This window comes from Choloepus didactylus, chromosome 1 (assembly GCF_015220235.1).
Source record: "Choloepus didactylus isolate mChoDid1 chromosome 1, mChoDid1.pri, whole genome shotgun sequence".
NCBI classification, from domain to species: Eukaryota; Metazoa; Chordata; class Mammalia; order Pilosa; family Megalonychidae; genus Choloepus; species Choloepus didactylus.
Window position 1 is genome coordinate 179014978 of NC_051307.1, and position 22638 is coordinate 179037615.

The 22638-nt window shown below is 37.6% G+C and overlaps 1 protein-coding gene across 9 annotated transcripts in view; it reads right to left on the reverse strand.

Annotated features, from left to right (window-relative positions):
• Positions 1 to 22638, reverse strand: part of NEK10 (NIMA related kinase 10) — a 296604-nt gene that overhangs the window by 21831 nt on the left and 252135 nt on the right. For 5 of the 9 annotated variants that reach the window (XM_037846062.1, XM_037846068.1, XM_037846035.1 and 2 more), the window contains 2 exons: positions 14389 to 14418; positions 12495 to 12595 (listed from right to left, as the gene is read on the reverse strand). In XM_037846062.1, coding sequence (XP_037701990.1) covers positions 12495 to 12595; positions 14389 to 14418 — 131 coding nt within the window. Of the gene's footprint in view, positions 1 to 12494; positions 14825 to 22638 lie in introns of those variants that run through there. The other 4 variants (XM_037846074.1, XM_037846053.1, XR_005218355.1 and 1 more) reach the window with 3 other exon arrangements.

Consider the following 22638-nt stretch of genomic DNA (forward strand, 5'->3'; position numbering starts at 1 on the left):
AGACTAGACTGGGAAGGGAAATGAGCTATCGGGAGCTCTTAAGCTACAAACTGAATAAAATTCAAAGCTCAGATAAAATATGGCAGAGACAGTTTTTACCCACATCCAACCCCCTACCCCTCACCCCCCTTCCTCCATCCATTTTCTAGACTCTGTTACAGATTGATGGGTGCCATGTGACTACTTTGGGCCAATGAAAATGATGTGTGCCACTCCAAGGAGGAGGCAATTCAAAACACCCCAGTGTGCTTTCTCCATCTCTGTCCTCCTTTCCTGCAGGGATCTTGTAGCCCACCTGTTGCAGACAGCATAACCACAAGGAGGATCACCTGAACCATCAAACTTCAATTGAATGAGAAACAAACCTCTATTGTGTTAATCAAGAAGACTTCAGGGTGTATTTGTTAGTGCAGTATAACTTACCTTATCCTGACTAACACAAGGAACATCTATTCATCCAAGTCTCATGAAATAAGGGGATATATAAAAGGTAATGGTTGAATGGAGAATAGGGTCTATGGGGGCTCATGACAGATGATTTAATAGCCAAAGCAAAACTGCCCATCATCTCAAACAACAGATTACAGACCCATTATGAAGCACTGTAATTATAAAAAACAGAAAAACATTGCAATTAAAAGCATTTAAATATGCATGTTTAATCCCAGTGCTTGAGTCAAAGCAGGTTTAATTAGAGAAGGATTAAGGCTGTTCTGGAGACTCTGAAGCCATATCATATTCTTGGAAAGGTTCTGTAGGTTGAAAGCACTGAACCTCTACTAATCTCTTTTTTATTTTAATTAAAAAATTTTTACATTAGTTATTGTGAAATATATATACATAAAAAGCAATAACTTTCAAAGTATGATTTAACAACCAGAGAGCAAGTTTCAAAGAATGATATGGGTTACAGTTACTAATCTGTTCAATACTTACAACCTTCTTTTACCTTAATAGAGATGTGATTACTACTCCTGCCCAACACTAGCAAGCAAATAGGCACAATTATTGTTATCCTTTGGCTCACACATGAATGTAAACGGGGAAATCAAGAACAGAGAGAAAGAGAGACAGAGAGACAGAGACCGAAATAGAGATACAGAGAGGCATTTCCCAACATTAATGAGCAAACAGAAGACAGATGAGAAGGAAAGTGAAGATAAATGATACATGTATACATGAGAGATTAGCAAAACTGGAATAAATTTAGCTTAGGGTAGAAACAGACAATGAAAGGGAAAGGCATATGCACACTTTTTTTTTGCAAGGGAGTGGGTTGGAGGGATGAGGGATGGAGAAGCTACCTGGAGAGACACAAGTGGCTTTAATAATTCCCTATACTAACCACCAGGGGTTGCCACTTCCCCAAATCAAACACAAGGAACAGTGTTGGCACTAGACCATCTATTTGCTGCCTAGGGTAGTTTCAAAGTGGCTGTCAAAGGGAAAAGCAGCAAGACTTGTCTGATGTACCTGATTGACTGGCACAGCAAACATTTGAAAGTATGAAACACCAGTGGGTTCAAAGCTTCCTTCAAAGGGGACTTTCCCCAGTACTGCAGCTATCATGGTCAGATTATTAATTTAGATAACCTTAAACTCCTTGCTATTCATTTAACTTGATATACCTCTAGTTAATTTATAACTATTTTCACTGCTACTAATGACATGAATTATTCTCATAAAAAGCCACTTGAGTAAATTAACATTCAAGTTAACTTGAGTAAGTTAAATGTTAAATTCAAGTTTACATTCTTAATGTTAATTTAAGATTCATACACAGGACAGTTTTAGAAAGCTATTGTATCTTATTGAAATAATTATCATTATGTACAGCAACTTGTTAAAGTTTTTAGTCAAGAATTTTAAATTTTATGCAGAATAATGACTCATGCATAGTTTAATGGCAGATGATATAAGTATAATAATATATTACATATAAGGAACATAATACTAAGAACAGAATATTAATACCTATGATTTGTATATGCCAGGCTATGATTACTCCTTTATGTTCATTATCTCATTTTATCTCCATGATAAACTTGGAAAGCAAGTACTATTTCATGGGTGAGGAAATCAAACTTTAGAGAGATTATGCAACGTGCAAGGATACTTTCCAAGAGTCTTCTAGCACAACGTCATCCTGGGGCAAACACAGCCACCACTAGCATTACTGTAGTATGGCACTGTACCATTAATAAACACTTTCTAATGCTTTATTTCATTTGAGGCTCATAAACTACTCCTGATGAAGAAACTGATTCTAAAGAGGATAATGATTTTCTCCAAGCCAAATATCCAAAAGTTTGAAATTTTTGTTTGTTTTTACTAAACCACACAAAGTAACAAAAGAAAAAAATAAGTCTAACCTATATAACTTTTACTACTTTTTCTCAAACTTTGTGTAATACATAGATTCTTTCTAAAGAAAGAATTATATCTCCAAGAATACATCATCAGATCATCAGTAGTCCACAGATGGTCCAATATTTGACAAATAGAGACTTCAATTAACATCATCTTCCATGAAAAAAATGTTATTTTGACACATTACTGCTTCAGAGGAGATTTCCCCAAGTGCTAAAATGAAATGTTTAAAGATTATCATCAAAATAAACACACAAAATGTAAAACTTCTCTTTTCAGAGTTTGTAAAAATTTACAAACTCTGAAAACATGAACCAATTTGAGAAACACAGCTTTACCCTACATATGTTATTCTATTTAATCCCAATAACCCTTGCCATAGTAACAGAGAGATCCAAATGAGGGGGTATGGATGGTTCAATTCTCATTGAGCACTACTGCTGAAAAAAAAACAGTATGTTTCCCTTTAACAGTCAGTGGTATAATTTTCACCTGAGACAGCACATTGCTATTTTCAACGATATTTTTTGTTTTCTGTTGTCAACGATCGTGGTTATTATGATGGTAATCTGAAGGCGCGCCAACCAAATTGCCTGTCTGTTCTCTAGGAGACAGATGTCTAATTTTTAAAGCCTGCTATACGCTGATTTTCAAAGCACTTATCAAAACAATCAAAACATAAATAAAGAGTTAAACCCAAAGCTTGAGTTGGCTGCACAAGTCTTACCTAAGCACATAGAGACATATAGAAAAAGCAACCTATGTCTTTTGGTCTTTGTAGATGCCTAAAGATAGATTTTGGTTTCCAGCAATGGAAATGAACTGTAGATTTCATTTTAGTTTGCTGGTCTTAAGATTACCATTTCAGTTTTGATGCAAACAGATGTCAAATCAGTGAAGTCAGGGTAAGGACTGTAACATCCTGCCTTTTAAAATAGTTGCTTTTAGATGATTTTCACAGATCTGTCTCCATGGAAACTGGGCAGGAAAGGCCACCACCAGCCAAAAGGAAGAAATTTCCTCTGTCAAGTTCATCTGTTGGTTGTCAGTGGCATCTGGCCCCATGGTTCAGGGCAGTTACCCAAGCAAAATTCTGTGAGAGTTTGAACTGGTAAATAAATAGATAACCAACAAGGGGTCTTTTGTTTGCTTGCTTGCTTTGTTAATTCAGTTTTACTTTCAGCAGTTTTCCTATGCAATTAGCAGAGATAGAAAACTGATCTTTGTCTTTAAACTATAGTAAATACACTGATGTAGTTTTTATACTGTATCTTTCTCCTTTATGACAAGGCATTGACTTTGTTTAGTAGGTTAAAGTTTTCCAGAGGGGAATTATTGCCTACTATGTACAGAAAATAATTTTTAAATATCAGAATGATTATATCCAAAATTGCAGCAAGGAATGTCATCTTGCCAAAAAAAAAAAAAAAAAAAATGCAAAATCATTTGTTACGTCAGCAGTTTTGAGCATAATAATAAGGTATTTATAATAGTTTCATTCTTGCTTTAAAATGCTTTAAAATCCCATAAAGAAATGCAATACATCCATTTAAAAGTTTTTATTTTATAAAAATTAGCAAGATAGGCATATAGAAACTATATTGAAATTTCAAAGAATATTTTCCCAGTTTAATAGTTAACAGTTGAAGTAATAAAAAGCTATTTAAAGCTATTTCCATAACATTAGAGTTAAGAATGCTTTTCCCATATTTCTATATCAGAATTTAAATGGAAATGCATTCTGACTGTAATATCACTACTCTATATACACATGGCAGAACAATACCATGATTTATTAACCAAGTTCCTCCTCCCCCTGTATTTTCCTGTACTACTTCACACTCTTTCAGTCAGTTATGCAGTACTTTGTGATTGCCTATGAAAATTTTACAACAGAAAATAGAGAAAAAAGAATCTATTTTAGACTCTTGAGTCTCAAAAAGCTAGCCCTCAGGTTGACTAAAAAGAATACCAGATTTGGAAGAAAACTTGGTAAGAACCAGGCTGCTCTGTCTTGGACTTTATAAAGACTCTACAGGCTACAAGGAGGAGTCAAAGGGGAAGCAATGAGAACTCAGTGGCGGCTAGTTACCAGAGAAGAAGGTTTCTTGTTTTTGTCTCTGAGACTAAGTATGCCAGTTATCAATTTATTCCTACACAGCTCCATGTCTACCCTTTGTTGCCCTCCTTGGGATTCTGGAACATTTCTCTTTGACAGCTGATAGGATTTTAAGCTTTATCAGTAGAGAGCACTCAAGGGAGACTGGAAAAGGATGTGGCTTTTCTCTCTGTTTCTGGTGATGCTTCTGTCTTATCTTGCTCCCATAGCACATAGTGGTCAGCAGCATGTGGGACACCTAGTTGTGTTCACCCAGACTAATTGGTTAACTTGGACTCAATGGTGGCCTATGTTTAATGAGAGTAAAATGCCAGAGTCCTTGGCATGATGTGTAGGGGGGAAATCAAAGTCTTAGAGAGCCAGGAATGTTGAAGTGGATTTATCAGATGTAACCATCACACGAAGAATGCTCAGAAGTCTGTCCTTTCACTAAGGCATTCAGATGGACTTTAAAAGGGATCACCAGTATCCTTGAAAAGCTCTACAGTTGTTCTCCTTTGAAGACCAGGTATGACCCTGAAACATACATTATTTCAACATAGATGAGGTTATCTCAGAGGAGCAGAGGCCAAGTGGCAGCACTTAACCACCAATGACAAGTTGGAAGCATTTACCATGAAGGGCAATAGGAACATACTGTTCATTAGAATCTCTTTGCCCATAGAGATCTTTGGTGATGGTTAATTGATTAGGGTGTTCCTGGAAAAGAAATAGATGGTGGTGAGCCTATTAGAGTATTCCTTGCTCTGTATAACATGAAAACAACATTAGGGCTGGTAGACAAAAACCTGACTCGAGTCACCACAGTAGAGAGCCATGGCTTCTCACCCAGTTTTTAGAACTGAGTTGATTCACATACCCAAAGCGTCTTGATTTATGGAGAACTGAAACTCCTTGAGGAAGGGCTCTGAAACACTGCTACAAGTTCATATGATAAATCTTTCTCCAAGTCTTTCCCAAAAAAAGCCTGCAACCAGCCCCCCCACCCCCCCACCCCACCCTGAGGAACTGGGGGAAAATGCAGAAGAGTTGGACTTCCTCACCTGGACTGATTCTGATGTTCTCACAAACATTGAGGACTGACAGGTTGGTATGCTGAAACTTGCCCTCATGAAGCTCGTTACTGCAAGGACGAGGCTAGACTTGCACATAATTGTGCCTAAGAGTCTCCTGCTGAGTGCCTCTTTGTTGCTCAGATGTGGCCCTCTGTCTCTAAGCCACCTTGGCAGATGAACTCACTGCCCTCCCCCCTATGTGGGACCTGACTCCCAGGGGTGTAAATCTCCCTGGCAACACAGGATATGATTCTCAAGGAGGAATCTGGACCCAGCATTGTGGGACTGAGAATATCTTCTTGACCAAAAGGGGGATGCAAAATGAAATGAAATAAAGTTTCAGTGGCTGAGATTTCAAATGGAGTTGAGAGGTCACTCTGGTGGACATTCTTATGCACTGTATAGATAACACTTCTTAGGTTTTAATGTGTTGCAATAGCCAGAAATAAATACCTGAAACTATCAAACTCCAACCCAGTAGTCTGGACTCTTGAAGACAATTGCATAACAATGTAGTCTATAAGGGGTGACAGTGTGATTGTGAAAACCTTGTGGATCACACTCCCTTTATCTAGTATGGATGGATGAGTAAGAAAAATGGGGACAAAAACTGAATGAAAAATAGGGTGGGATGGGGGGATGATTCGGGTGTTCTTTTTTACTTTTATTTTTTATTCTTATTCTGATTCTTTCTGATGTAAGGAAAATGTTCAGGAATAGATTGGGGTGATGAACACACAACTATAAGATGGTACTGTGAACAGCTGATTGTATACCATGGATGATTGTATGGTATGTGAATATATTTCAATAAAACTGAATTTAATTAAAAAAAAAAAAAAAAAAAGCCTGCAACCATTTACTAGAGTGGCTAAGTACCGGGGAAAAGGAAATGCACGGGTGTTGACAGAATACAAGACACGGTAGGGCTTAGTATTCCTAGGGTCCTACAGTGCCACTGTGATTCACCAATCAAAGTGAGGGATTGGTAGTCAGGTGACAGATGAAGTATTAACCCAAGTGTGACTTACAATGGGCTCACTTGGTCCATCAATCTTGTGGTATTTTTCTCTAATTCCTGAATGTATAATTGGAATTGCCATACTTGACAAATCACAGAATCCCCAAATTGGTTCTCAGAATCATAGAATGAAGATAATTGTGGTAGGAAGGGCTAAGTGGTAGCCTTTGGAACTTCCCGTCTCTACCAAGATAGTACAATAAAAGTAATAACATAACCCGAGGATATTGCAAAGATTAGTGCCACCATCAAACATATGAATGAAGTACACCTATTTAGTTCAATAATTTGCCCTGTACAGAAATTAGGTGGATTTTGGAGAATGACCATGGACTACTGTAAACTTAAACAGGTGGTGACTCTAACTGAAGCTGTTTTCCCAGATGTAGTATCTTTATTAGAGCAAATCATTATGCCCCCTGGCATTTGGTATGCAGCTGATGCATTTTTCTCCATGTTGATTTATAAAGAGCACCAAAAGCAATTTGATTTTACCTGAAAGAGCCAACAATATACCTTCACAACCTTGCCTCAAGGTTATGTTCATTCTCCTGCTTTCTGTCATAATATAGTCCTTAGAGATCCTGATGATCTTGACATTTCACAAAACATCATACTTATTCACTACATTGATGACATTGTGCTCACTGGATCTGATAAACAGGAAATAGCAAGTAGCTCAACATATGTCCTCCAAGTGAAAGACACATTGGTATACCTCACACCACCTACCAAAGGGCACTATGCTTGATAGGACTATTTGGATTTTGGATGAAACATATACCACCTTTTAGTGTTATATGTTAACCCATTGTTCCAATTTGCTAATGCTGTCGTTATGCAAAATACCAGAAATGGATTGGCTTTTATAAAGGGGGTTTATTTGGTTACAAAGTTACAGTCTTAAGGTCATAAAAGTGTCCAAACTAAGGCATCAACAATAGGGTACCTGCATAGAAAAATGGCCAATGGCATCTGGAACACCTCTGTTGTCTGGGAAGGCATGTGGCTGATGTCTTCTTCCTTTGCTCCCAGGTTGTGTTTCAAAATGGCTTTTTCCCAGGATGTTTCTCTCTAGGCATCTGGGGTATTCTCTTAGTTTCTCCCACGCAAACTCTGGAGTAGCAAAAGGCTACTTTCAACAGCCATCTTCAAAATGTCTCTCTTGGCTGCATCAGTGAACTCCTTCTGTCTGTGTGCTCTTATAGGACTCCAGTGATTTAATCAAGATGAACATTGAATAGGTGGGGCCACACCTCCATGGAAATATCTAATTAAAGATATTACCCACATTTGGGTGGGTCACATCTCCAATGGAAACAACCTAATCCAAAAATTCCAACCTAATCAACCCTAATACATCTACCCCCACAAGACTGCATTAAAGAACATGGTGTTTTGGGGGAAATAATTCATCCAAACTGGCACACCAATCTACAGAATCACCATAAGCTTGCCAATTTTGAGTAGGGGCTAACCCAAGAGAAGGTTCAGTGACAAGTCCAAGTATGGTACAAGCCATTGTGCCACTTGGGCCTTACAACTCAGTAGCAGATTTGATGATTCTCAAAGTGTCTATGGCAAACAGGGATGCCATGTAGAGCCTTTGACAAGCACCAATAAGAGAATCAAAGTGGAGTGCTCTAGGATTTTGGAGCAAATCTATGCCCTCTTCTGCAGATAACTATTGTTCTTTTGTGAGGCAGCTTCTGGCTTTCTGCTTGGCCTTTGCAGAGGCAGAATGCATAATAACTGACCATCAGGTATCCATGTAGCCATGCAACATCAAAATGGGTATTATCTGAGCCACCTCTGCCAGTTTCAATGTATTATGTCCACCAAAACGCCATGTTCTTTAATGTAATTTTGTGGGGGCAAGTGTATTTAGTCTAGAATAGGTTGGAAACTTTGGATTGGGTTGTTTCTGTAGAGATGTGACCCATCCAACTGTAGGTGATAACTCTGATTGGATTATTTTCATGGAGGTGAGGCACCGTCTGTTCTAGTTTGCTAATGCTTCTGGAATGCAAAACACCAGAGATGGATTGGCTTTTATAAAAGGGGGTTTATTTGGTTACACAGTTACAGTCTTAAGGCCATAAAGTGTCCAAGGTAACAACACATCAGCAATCAGGCACCTTCAGTGGACGATGGCTAATGGCATCTGGAAAACCTGTTAGCTGGGAAGGCACGTGGCTGGCGTCTGCTCCAAGGTTCTGGTTTCAAAATGGCTTTCTCCCAGGACATTCCTCTCTAGGCTGCAGTTCCTCAAAAATGTCACTCTTAGTTGCACTTGGGATATTTGTCCTCTCTCAGCTTCTCTGGAGCAAGAGTCTGCTTTCAACGGCCATCTTCAAACTCTCTCTCATCTGCAGCTCCTGTTCTTTCTTCAAAGTGTCCCTCTTGGCTGTAGTTCCTCTTCAAAATGTTACTCACAGCTGCACTGAGTTCCTTCTGTTTGTCAGTTCATTTATATGGCTCCACTGATCAAGGCCCACCCTGAATGGGCGGGGCCATGCCTCCATGGAAATATCTCATCAGAGTTATCACCTACAGTTGGGTGGGGCACATTGGGGGCCACACCTCCATGGAAATATCTCAGAGTTATCACCTACAGTTGGGTGGGGCACATTTCCATGCAAACAACCTAATCCAAACATTCCAACTTAATCCCCACTAATATGTCTGCCCCAAAAGATTGCATCAAAGAATATGGCTTTTTCTGGGGGCCATAATACATTCAAACCAGCACACTGTCCATTTAGCTTTGGTCTTAATTAAATCACTGGAGCCCTTTAAGAGCTCAAACAGAAGGAGCCTGGTACTACAGCCAAGAGAGACATTTTGGAGACAGCCATCAAAAGCAGACTTTCACTGACACTTTGCTCTGGAGAAGCTAAGAGAGGACAAAACCCCCCAAGAGAAACATTTTGAAGAATGCACAGGAGCTGAGAGAGGAGCTGGAACACAACCCGGGTTCAGCAGATGCCAGCCACGTGCCTTCCCAGCTAACAGAGGTTTTCCAGACAACACTGGCCTTCCTTTGGTGAAGGTATACTTGTGTTGATGCCTTGATTTGGACATTTCCATGGCCTTCAGACTGTAAATTTGTAACCAAATGAACCCCCTTTATAAAAAACAATCCATTTCTAGTATTTTGCTAATGGCAGCACTAGCAAACCAGAATACCACCTAACCATAAGGATGAACATGGAAAGCAAGAATTTATTATCAAATGGAAGTGGTATATAAAGACAGAGCTTGAACTTTCTTAGAAGGAAGCAGTAAGAAGCACAGACAAGTGGATCAGTCTCTTTGACACCAACTCTTGCTGCATTGCCTCCTCTCCCTCAATCCAGGCCTCTTGAAGTGTTCCTTATGACCAGTTGACCTAGGAATAAAATACTTAAGACTGGTTTACAAACAGGTTTGTATAATATGCTAGTACCATCTGAAAGTGGACAGCTAGATCACTACAGTTCCACTCAGGTGTAACCCTGAAGAACAGTGGTAAAAAATATATCTTCCAACTTGAGAGAACTCTAAGAAATACATTTGATTATCTACTTTGTCTGTAATGAGATATGCCAGAAATATGGATTGGCACTGATTCGTGGAAAGTTTCTAATGAGTTGACTGGATGGTCAGTGACTTAGAAAGAAAACAATTGGAAAACTGTTAACAAGGAAGTCATGGAAAAGTATGTGAAGGGACCCCTCAGAATGGGCACAGACTGTGAAGATATTTGTGTCCCATGTGCATTCCTGTCAAAAACCATCTACTGCAGAAGAGACTTTTAATAATGGGCAAAATTCTGTGAGTGGGTTATCAGGAATGATCGTGAGAGGAAATATCTTGCATCCAGCCCTTGTTTTCCAGACTCAAGTATCCTGGCTAGGAGAGAGACAGATGAGGTTACTGCTTCCAGTTTGACTTTCCACTTCCAATGAAGTAAAAGCATTTATGCAGAGTTTTATGATAATGATCTATAGATCAGAAGTCTGTTTCACTTATTTCTGGGTCTTAGATTGTATTCTCAGTCGCAAAATATGGCAACCAGGAATCTCACTTTCAGATAAGTGATACATTATCACTTTGCAAATCAGACGTTCAGAGGTACAGAGATCCAGGATTAATTTCTAAGTTGCTCAGGTTGATTTGACTCTTCTCCCTCACTCATCAACATCTAAATCCTTTGGAAAGTCATGTTTTCTCTACCTTCAGTATACATGCCGAGTCCAACTACTTATCACGTCCAGCACCCTGCCATCACCCCCTGATAAACATCACCATCATCTCTTACCTAGATTACTGCAATAACCTATCTTATTTCCGGGATTCTACCCTTGTCCTCCCTTTCAACACAGGAGCTAGAGTGATTCACATCAGTTCTTAACACTCTTCTCCTCAACACCTCCCAATGGTTGTCTGTTTCACCCATAGTAAAAGACAAAGCCCTCATGACATTCTAAAGGTCCTATACCACCTGACACCAACATTACCTAGCTAATCAACTCTTCTACTTTTCTCCCTTGCTTCTTCTGCTCCAGCCACAATGTCCTCCTTGCTGTCCCTTAAATACACCAAGCCCATGCTTTTGCCTTAATACTATTGCTCCAACTCTTCCTCTTTGCTGGGATTACCCTTATCCAAGATATTTTATTCACTAAGTGTTTCAGTTCCTTTGAGTCTTTGCTAAAATCTCACCTCAACAAGTACTGCACTAATCATCCCACCGAACACTGTAACCTTTCTTCTGCTCCAGTGATGCAATGTGGCCAGTTCCTACTAGGTCATGAAAGCCTATTGTGCACATCTCTTCCCAACTTCACATTCAGAGTCATCACACTGATCATTGGAAATCAGCCTTGGTGGAAGGATTTGTATCACAGAAATTGGAAAATGCTATAAATTAGGGCATCTCCCCACAGAGAACCAGTCACTAAACATTTGTTGATATTCCAAATCCCCTTATACTGCTCTTTTTTTCTTCTTTTTCAACAGCTCTTATTACCTTCTAACATAATACATAATTCATTTGTTTACTTTTTGACTGTCTTATCCAACTCATATGTACATTCCTTAAGTACAGGAACTTATCTGCTTTGTTCACAGATATATCCCAAGTGCCTGAAATAGTGTCTGGCACAAAGTAAACATCTAATAAATATATGTCAAATGAATGAATGAATAAATGAATGAATGAATGAACTGTATAAGATATACAGTCTTAAATCATAAAAGTTATATGTTTATTCAAATGTCTCTACTTCTTTGTCTATAAAATTTTCAGTTTTCATTAACAGTGCATACTTTTGTAAATGAGCATTTAAGTTTATTTATCATTCAGCTGGTTTCTGTAAATAATTAATAGCCATTTCTAACACTGATTGTTTCCCCAGTACCTAGGAGTCACTGAGATTTATAAATAGGAAATCTTAATCCCTGATATTGCAAGTTTTCACAATTTTCTGAAAGGTTCTGGTTTCAACCTAGAATCCTCAGGATAAAGAAGAGGGACACTATTTTCTTTTTATTCCTGCAGTGAAGCTCTTATGGAAAAAGAACCCCAGCTCTGTTCCCAGTTTGTCTCCTACACAGAAGGGCCATTTGTGTTGAAGTTTGATTTTGGTTGGACACTAACTGTGAGGGAGAAGATAGAAATCACAGGAGAAAACTGGTATATTTGCTTTTTACCCTTCTACCATCCCAGCTCTATTGCTAAAGCCAAAAAGTGTGCCCATATATATACGGTTGGAGAAGCTAGTAATAAGCATCCACTCTAATTAAAAGTCCAACAAAGTAGTTCTCCAGCAATATTAGCACCAAATTTCCATTTAAGATGAAAAGAAAATTAAATATATATATATATATATATATATATATATATATATATATATATATATATATATATATAAATAATACAGACCTGTGTGATGTAGATGATTTTGTGCAGCTGAATTAAGATCTGCTGAATAGGATCACTGATCTGACGTACTTTCCTCTGGGACACAGCAATCCCTGCAGATGCTGTGGATAATAAATCCGGCAATTAGTCAAGGACTCTCATTTTCTCTTTCAAAAGTGATATTAGTGGAGAACAGAGTAAAATTCTGCAAAAAGCAAAATTAAAGCAAAGAACCTCATCCTACCATTGGAAGAATATGCAGAGACCCATAATACCTCAATATTTTATGATATGGGATGAGCAATTCCTTCTCATCTATTTTTCAGATCTCAAAGTAACATAAAGGTATTTCCCATCAAAATATTTGAAATTGTGTAGTACTTGGATATTTTGCCTGCAACTACTGCAGGCCACCACTAGGAGACTGTGACACCTTGGCTACTATGGCCATTGGAAGGCCAGGCTTCCAGCAGTTATATTTAAGAGGTTATCACACTTTTAAGTTCATGATGCCCTTAGCATATTTCAAAGCTAATTTTATTAAAACTACTAAATGCAAACACTGAATAGGCAATTTACAGAACAAAAAATATAACTCAGCTAGAATGAAATAACTTTCAAACCTTTGATTATTACTAATCATTATTTTCACCTGGATTTCTCTCCATGTCTGAGTCAGACACATAATTTATCCTTAATTTTCATCTTGCAGCCAGACAACCCTCACAGTTTCAGGCTAGTCTGGTGTTGAATTGCACATGAGCTGTTTTCACAGCTTCATATATTATAGTCACAAATGGTCCATTCTTAACCTGAGGAACAGAATGCTACTGGAATGGCCTTGACCCCCCAGACAGTCACAAGACCACCTCTGCCTCCTGTCACCCTCATATCCACAGTGGAGAAAACGGAGGAGACTTCAGATCTTTGGATGTATATTATCCTATTCCTGCAGCTCTTTCTTCTCCTCCCATTAACCTATAGCAAGCTTTCTACAATAACATGTCTCTTGCCAATTTTGCTTTTTTAAAGAAAAGCCCCAAAGACCCTCTTTTCCTCCACACAAGCTTCAGCCTATATGAAATTAAATGTGAATTAGTCATTGCTTTAGCAACAGCTAAGATTTTTAAAAATGATTCTTACATGCATGCTTTCTGAGAAAGTTTGCATATTTTACTATAAAATTTTTGTTTTCCAACATTTTAAAAAGAAAATTAAATGTGGTCATTGGAAAGATTCAACTTGCTTTATTATAAGCATTTGACAATTTACATTTAAGACACAAAACTCAAAAAAGAAAATAAAGTATGTAAATTTGAAGAACTATTGTTTTCTTTACGGGTATCTTTACTGAATAAATTCAGAAATTTGCATAAGAAATAATCTAGCTGTTTATCTGTAGTTAACACCTTGTTTAAATATTTGAGATTTAAAAAGCCTCTAACTCCTCTAAACACTCTTTTTGAGCATCAATTATTTGACCATTAAGATAAGGTTTAATAAATTACACTTTGGGTGAAAAAATGTGAAAGAAGACCAGAATAATTAACATAGCTCTAAAATAGAAAGCAGAGGACTGGAACTGTCTGCTGCAGCATAGAGACAGCCAACTGTACACATGCCATATTTTCTACAGTTGCACTCCTTGTAGAAATAATTCTTAAAATATAACTATTTGTCTAGAGCTATACCAACAACTATGTGGCCAAGCTGCTATTCCCAAGGGAATATTAACTTTGCATATTCTGAAACTGGAGGGGTTGGATTTTAATCCTTTTTATGTTGGCTACTTCATGTTTTTGATTTGTAGGCTTAAGATTCACAGGTAACAAGTTAAAATCTCACAGCATGGCAGAGAGTTCTTAGATTTGTGATGACATTTTGAGTGGGAAATCACACAGGTTTTTGACTCTACCTTGCCACATGCATGGGCTCATCTGTGGCCCTAAATACAAAAACAGAGATAGTTAGCTAGAATGCCTACCTTCTAAACTACTTAACTATGCAATTCAAACACAAAAATTCTTTTCCTCAAAACTCTTTCACCACTATCCCCTCACTCCCAGTAAATTCTTGCCTTTTGAAAACTGTTTTATTGCTTACTCTCTATAAAATACATTTAAAATGTTTAATTACACATGCCCTTGTATAAATCAAAACAAAATAAATCACCAACAAAACACCCTAAGTATTACAGATGAGGCTCAAGGTCACCTGGAACCACCACCCCTCGCAGCCAGCTCCCCAGAAATAACTATTTCAGCTTGATGTGCAGCCTTCCAGGCACTTTTCCATTCCTTTACATACATATGTGTATACCTTTAGAAGATTTTTCAAGTTGTCTTTAAGTCCTGAAATCAATTAAATTGGTCATGACGAACATTAAAAAAACAATGAATGGAATGTATATAGTATAGTATTTCTATAGCATTATAGAAAACTCATAGTATTATTTCTTTTTTTTTGAATCTTGACACATCCCCAGGCTGTTTTACAATTTGTTTTTCTCACTCAGTCCCTCATATTCTTTTCCCAGTATGCATATTTCTAGTTCATTCTCTGTAATCGTCGAATAGTACTGCATGTTCTGCACGTGCTAGAGTTTACTTGTCCACTTCTGACTTGGTAGACATTTAGTTTGTTTTCAATTTTTCATTATTATACTTGATACTGCAGGTTTGAGTATACATGCGCATGTCACATCGTGCATAAGTACAAGAGTTCTTTTAGAGTAGATAGGGACAAGTGGAATTGCTGGGCTGTACAGTATGCGCATTTCTTATTTTAAGAAATAATATTTTAAAGTAGCTGAATCAATTTACACTTTAGCAGAAAGAGAATCCATTTCTCTACACACTGGTCAAAGTTATATATTATCAAACTTTTCAATTTTACCAATCTGATTTTTAATTTGTATTTCTCTGCTTGGTAGTAATTATACTTCTTTTGTAAGTTTCCTATTTATATCCCAAGCTTTTTTTCTATTTTTTTCTTATTGATTTGTAAATCAATGTAAATGTTCTTTACATACTCTATCAGTACCTTATTGTACTTTTATATAAGCATTTTCTCTGTATTTGTTACTTCTCTTAATTTAAAGGGCATTTCTCATCCCCACCAGCCAGACTAAAGGTAATTTTTTAGTTTCAGGTACCACAAACAGTCTGTCAGTTACTTGCTGCTGTCATATCATGGCAAGCTAGGATCCTATCATCAGTTTAGTACCACTGGGGTGCTCTAGCAGGGTTATTAAGCTGCGGCATGATTGACTATAGGGGAGAGAAAGGAAACTTAAAACAGGAAAGGATATGAAGGGAGTCTGGCTGTAACATTTGCAAACCCCCCTGATTTCCTGGACAACTTCAGAAAATCCTAGATATGAAAACTGTTTTTCTTCCTTTTCTATCTGATCAAATAAATCCTCACAATTTTTTTATATTTCCAGGCAAAAATAGTATTTATTTAGACTTTAATGATTTTAGAAAAATTAAAAAGATAAAAATCCAAATAGATATTTTATTTATTTCTCTTCATTTTAAAAATTCATAAAAATTAATAACTACCAAGTTCATGGCAAATGTTACCTATATTATTTTATTTAGTTTTAAACCATTCTCTCAATAAATCTTTAAGACGAACACACTAAAAAATATTACACTCCCTAATTGTTCACAAAAAATGCATGGAAGTGCACAAGAAAATCATATTAACAATTTTGTTCTAAAAACAATTGTTTTAAATGATTTCCCCTTAAAAATACATGAACATAATTTAACCAAGGATATAATACACAGAAAACTACAAAACTTTGCTAAAAGAAATCAAAGAAGATCTAAATAAATGGAAAGACATGCCATGTTCATGGATTGGAAGATTAAATATTGTTAAGATGTCACTTAACCCAAAATGATTTATAGATTCAATGCAATCCTCATCAAAATTCCAACGGTCTACATTGCAGAAATGGAAAAGCCAATCATCAAATTTATTCAGAAGGGGGTAAGAGGCCCCAAATAGCCAAAACCATCTTGAATAAGAATAAAGTTGGAGTACTAGCACTTCCTGACTTCAAAGCTTATTAAAAGCAACAGTGGACAAATAGCATGGCACTAGCAAAATGATAGATACATAGACCAATGCAATCGAATTGAGAGTTCAGGAATAGACTCTCACATCCATGGCCAATTGATTTTTAACAAGGCTGCCAAGTCCACTCAATTGGGAAAAAAACAGTCTCTTCAACAAACGGTGCTGGGGGAACTGGATATCCATGTGTAAAAGAATGAAGGGGGACCCCGTCTCATACCAAATACAAAAATCAACTCAAAATGGACCAAAGACCTAATATAAGAACCAGGACTATAAACTCCTAGAAGAAAACTTAGGGAAGCATCTTCAGGACCCTGTTAGGCACTTCACACTAAAACCACAGGCAGCAAAAGAAAAAAAGGATGAATGAGACTCCATCAAAATTAAAGACTTTTGTGCAACAAAGTTATCATGAAAGTGAAAAGAGAGCCTACTCAGTTGGAGAAAATATTTGGAAACCACATATCCAATAAGGGTCTAATATCCAGAATATATAAGGAAATCCTACAACTCAACAATAAAAAACAACTTGGTTTAAAAATGACCAAAAGACTGGAATAGACATTTCTCCAAAGATGATGTACAAACAGGCAAAAAACACATGAAAAGATGCTCAACATCACTGGCTGTCAGGGAAATGCAAATCAAATCCACAATGAGGTATCATTTCACTCCCAATAGAATGGCTACTATTAAAAAGAAAAAGAAATCTAAAAGTGTTGGAAAGGAAGTGGAGAAATAGGAATGTTCATTCATTGCAGGTAGGATGTAGGATGGTGCAGCCACTGTAGAAGACAGTTTGGCAATTCCTCAGAAAACTCAGTATAGAATTACCATATGACCTCACAAGCCCACTTCTAAGTATATATCCAAAGGAACTGAAAGCAGGGACTCGAACAGATTTTGCACACCAATGTTCATGGTGGCATATTACAGTTGCTAAAGGATGGAAGCAAACCAACTGTCCATCAACCAACGAATGGATAAATAAAATGTGGTATAGACATGCAATGGAATATTATTCAGTAGTAAAAAGGTATGAAGTTCTGATAAATGCGCCAACATGGATGAAACCTGAAGGCATTACGCTGAGTGAAATAAGCCAGACACAAAAGGACAAATATTGAATGATCTCACTGACATGAAACAAGTCGGATAAGCAAACTCATAGAGTCAGAATCTATAATGTAAATCATTAGGGGCTGGGCTGGGAGTAGGCAATGGAGAGTTAATGCCTAAACCGTACAGAGTTTCTATTTGGGTTGACTGTGAAGTTTTAGTAGTGTATTATGATGATGGTAGCACATTGTTAAAATAATTAACAGCACTAGATTATATATGTAAATGTGGATAAAAGAGGAAATTTTAGGTTGTATAAATGTCAGTAGAATAAAAGTTTTAAAAAAATAGGACTGTACAGCATGGTGAACCTTATTGTAAAGGAGGGACTATGGTTAATAGTACAATTATAAAAATGTTCTTTCATGAATTGTAACAAATGTACCAGAGTTTTGATAATAGGGTAGTATATGCAAACTCTGTATTTTATGTATTTTATGCATACTTTTTCTGTAAACTGATAACTTCTCTAATTAAAAAATAGTGGAAAGAAAATGACACTCTCAAAACTGGCAGAGGGGAGTTCAGAGATTTGGATGAAAACCCAGTGGAGCCCTGTTTTTAAATTGTTGCATCATCAGTGTTCTTGGAAGCCCAGAGCATGACACTGTATGGAAAAACCACAGCTATTGATAACTTTGAGTTGAAAGGTGAAGCAGAAAAAGCATAGGTCCTCAAAATGAAGAGATCTAGCAGTTTTTTTAAACCTTTCTTCTTATATGTTCCTTTTAATATGTTTTTTTTAAAAAAAATAATAGATATTTTCTTCCCAAAAACCCATAAGCCCCAGTGTAACCATGAGAAAACATCAAACATAAGTTGTAAGACATTCTAAAGACCAGTACTCCTCAAAACTGTCAAAGTGATCTAGAGCAAGGAAAGTCTGAGAAACTGTCCCAACTAAGAGTTGCCTAAGGAAACTGGAAGCATTAAGTCTTTGTAGCCTGTGCAGTGTGCTATATTCTGCTTTATTATCTCACAGCACATTACAATAGCTGAGTTTCTTGCCCATCCCTGGTGCTTTGAGACTCAATTTACACTATATATATCCTGCCTATTGAAACTAAAATTCACAGTAGAAGCCCTGAAGTTACTAATTACTACAAATCAAAGAAAAGATGGATTACACTGTATTCTCCCAGTTGACTAACATATAGTATCAAACTACAATTTTTCTGAATTCTCTCTGCAAGAATGAAGACTCTTTAGATAACTGTGAAGAGAAAGATTCAAGTGGCTACTTGAAGAATTAAAAAATATTTTCACTTAGTGGCAAAACATATACAAGCTTCTCTTTCTTGGACCAACTACCCTGTTGAAAGACAATACAGCCTTCTAAATTTAAGTTTTGGTGAATGGATTTTCTCTTACCTCTTTACTCTTGTAAAATGGAGTAGGTTTCCTGAAATGTAGTTCAAATCTACAAACGTTCAGCAATCAACCACTGTGTATACTGCAGTGTAGAAGTCACCAAAGGAGAATCGAATGGGGTGATGGGAGGTTCACTCTAAGAACCAGGGGATGGGGGATGAAGAGTGATTTGAGGCAGAGGTAACATTTGAGAAGACAATGAAGAATTAGTTTTACTTCCAAAAACACAGGATATGGATGTAGTATGGGGGAAGACATGTTTGAGTGGTGGTTCCCAGAAGAATGAACAGTTCCAGCAAATGACAGGAGTCAGATAAGTGAGGCCCATAATTGAAGAACAGCTAAGTGTCCATTTTAGCTGCGGTGCAATACAGTAAAAAGGATAGGTATGGGGTACAGCTGAAAAAAGTAGTGGTGGGGGGTGGGGGGATGTGGAGGCACACTGAATGTTGGTGAGGAGCCTTAGGGTGACTGTCATTCAGGAAAGATGATCTCATGAGAAAAGGCCTAGTACTGAAGTCCTAAGACCTGGCTTGATCATTTTCTCTCTGCTACAGTTTCAGGAAAATCATACATTCTTTGGGCCTCAGCTGAAAAGGAAGTATGGTGAAAATGGGAATAAAATGAAGGGGGCTGAGGTCATGGACACTGAGGGGAATCTACTGTGTGTAGTAATTGCCTGTCTGTGGGAAGCAGTAGCCAAGTAGCCATGGAGGCTGCTGAAACTTGGGCCTGAGTGATTGAGAGAATGATCTTCTATCAAAAGAGAGAGAAAAAAGATGATGGTTAGGGGTTTGGGCATGGAATACTTCCCAACACAGATCTACAGATAGTTCAACAATCAGGCAGAAATTGCTAAGCAGAGACTTGACAGTATGGGCCTCATGCCTCCAGGGAAATTTCCCACAGGATGGCAGGAAGTTGCATCAAAGCATCAGCTCCTCTCACTCCCTGCATGATCAGGCAACAAACTTCCTTTCACTGATCCTGCAGAAAGCTTCTTAAAGGCCAAAGAAGCAAGGCTGCTCTGAAGCCCTGACTTTCGAATACTGGTTTAGCCACTTTTATGTAATGCTTCTTTATCCTGATCAAGCTTAATTTTTTTCTGTATGAAGACTGGGGGTTTCACCCAATTCTAAACTACTGTCTCTATTTTTTCAGAATATAGTATATAACTTCAGGATTTCTGAAGTCAAGGTTGCTAGAAATTACTACATAGTTTACATGGGAGGATGCTGTGTGAAGAATTTACTGCTGTATTGGTTCCCACATTTACTTTTGACCTCATGAGCCTCCCCCGTCAAGCAGCAGGCTATGAAACCAGCATTGCCCCAAGATGGTGCAGCAGAGAGGAGACAGAAAACAGAGAGTAGATTCTTGGGCTTTAATGAGGCAGTATTCTAAGCTGAAAGCAGAAAAATAGGAAGAAATATTGCTGAGCAAACTCTTCTTCCTGCTCCTCCTGGATGTGATAAACTTCTTTGAGGAGGGAGGAAGAGGATACTGGAGAAGAAAAGAGAGTCTCTGAGAAGAGACCCAAATTACATCTCAATTTGGGCAGTCTTGGGTGTGGGCAAAAAGGGGGGAGAGTTGGATTTCAGATTCAAGCGTGGTAGGAATGTGTGTTTGATCCACACTGGGAATTCTGGAAGGCAGTGACTTCACAGATGTTCCCTGCACCACTATGGCACAGGGAGTAGCTATAGCAGTACAGATGGCTCCTTGGGGTTTCAGAGTCAGAAAGGCACTGCTGAGTTTCCCAAGTCTTCAGACTCAGAGAGCTTTGAAAGAATAGGCTGACCTTCTCTATGCCCCTGAGAAGGTTACCTGATAGAGAAATCTAGTTTTCTCTATTTAGGCTGCAAGGACTAGCAACTGGAGGTCAGGTAGAGCTATGACACCTCTTTGGATGCCAAAGTGGAGAGGGGCCACACTCAATAATCAGACGCCAGCACAGGCAATCTCAAAGCCCCAGAACACGATGCTGACTAAGACCTTGGAACAAAATACCACCCAGGGAAGAAGGAAAGAGAGAAGGAAAATCCTCAATTTGACTGGCTTAAAGCCTGATATGATGAAAAAAATCACCTGTAGGCTCAGTGATTAATTTTTCTGAAATCAGTGGAATGAGGTCTCAATATAGAAATTAAGTTCAGTTTTGGAAAAATATAAAAAGTTACATTTTTGTTCCTGAATTCAGGCCTAAAAGTTTAATAGCTTTTGGTCTAGTTTATAGAGCCTAACTCTTTTCCACTGACTTGATTATTTCCTATACTATGCTATAATTGCTAACAAAGTTACATTGGCCTCCCGGTATTCCTACTGCAAAGAATTTTTTTTCCTATACAAGTCAACTCTATGGAAGAAGTCTAGAGTTCCATAAAAAACAATATTGTGGTGTGAAAAATACACTATGTTCATCACTGTGGATGTAAAGTCCAATGAAACTAAATGAAACAGGAAAAAAAAGACATCCAGGACTGCCTCCCCTCACCTTCTCTGCCCCCGCCAATTCAATGATCTGGGCAAGATACTAATTGCTCTCATTAAAGAAAAATTTATCTCAAACATGTAAAAAAAAAAAGAAGGCAAACAATGTTTGCTTGATTCTCTGACATCATGCTAGAGCATTTTCAAATAACCCTAGTTGATCCTAATTTAACCCTCTTGGAGCATGTCACAGTTTATTTAACTAACAATCTACACTGATAAAGGTACAGGCAGTTTACAACCTATAGCATGAGAGGTTAACTGGCAGAAATTGATATACAGTAGGATTTTATAGTCCAACCAAGAAGTTAATCACAAAAATGATATGGTTTTATTGCCCTATAGAAGTTTCACCAGTCATATACCTAATTTAGCAATTTTATTTCAGCTTTTCCTTCTTACCTACCTATATAAATCCCTGTTCTTCATATGCTCTTGGAACCAGTTCTTTTGTTCTTCAGCTGGTTCCATCAATAATAGGTTAAATAAAAATCATTTTTTCTAAAGAATAACTTTAAGAATTGTGCTATTGTACTATCATACAATAAAACAACTAATTAGTCAGATAAATAAAAATATATAATTTGACACCCAATTTAAAATATCCTAAATAATCTGTGGATCCATACTGATTTCCTATTCATTTAAGAATAGGAAAAGTCTCAGCTTTACTGGAGGGCAGGTAGGTGGCCCAGCTAGAAGAAAGAAGCCTCTTGCTCTCGGGATATCGGAAGCCTACAGCAGCCATGTAGAGAATAGTCTAGCGCCAACCTGACTTGGTTATTTCACCCTTGTTCTTGAAGACATGGAAATAACAGAAGTTGAATGACCAATTCAATGATTAAGGAGAGACACTAACAGTGAGTTAATAAATCACGCATTGTGGGTTCAATGTACTCTGAGGTCCTAAAGAGTTCAACTACTCCCCAAACAGGACCCAACACATGTATAAATTCTGGCTTTTAGCTCTTACGTTTCTGTAAAAGCAGGAGGCATATGCTGATTAGATGCCCATATGTATAAAATGTCACGGTTCATGTGCAAAGGACTCCATGTGAACCTAAGGTCCTTGATGTCTAGGTTTCTCCTTAATATC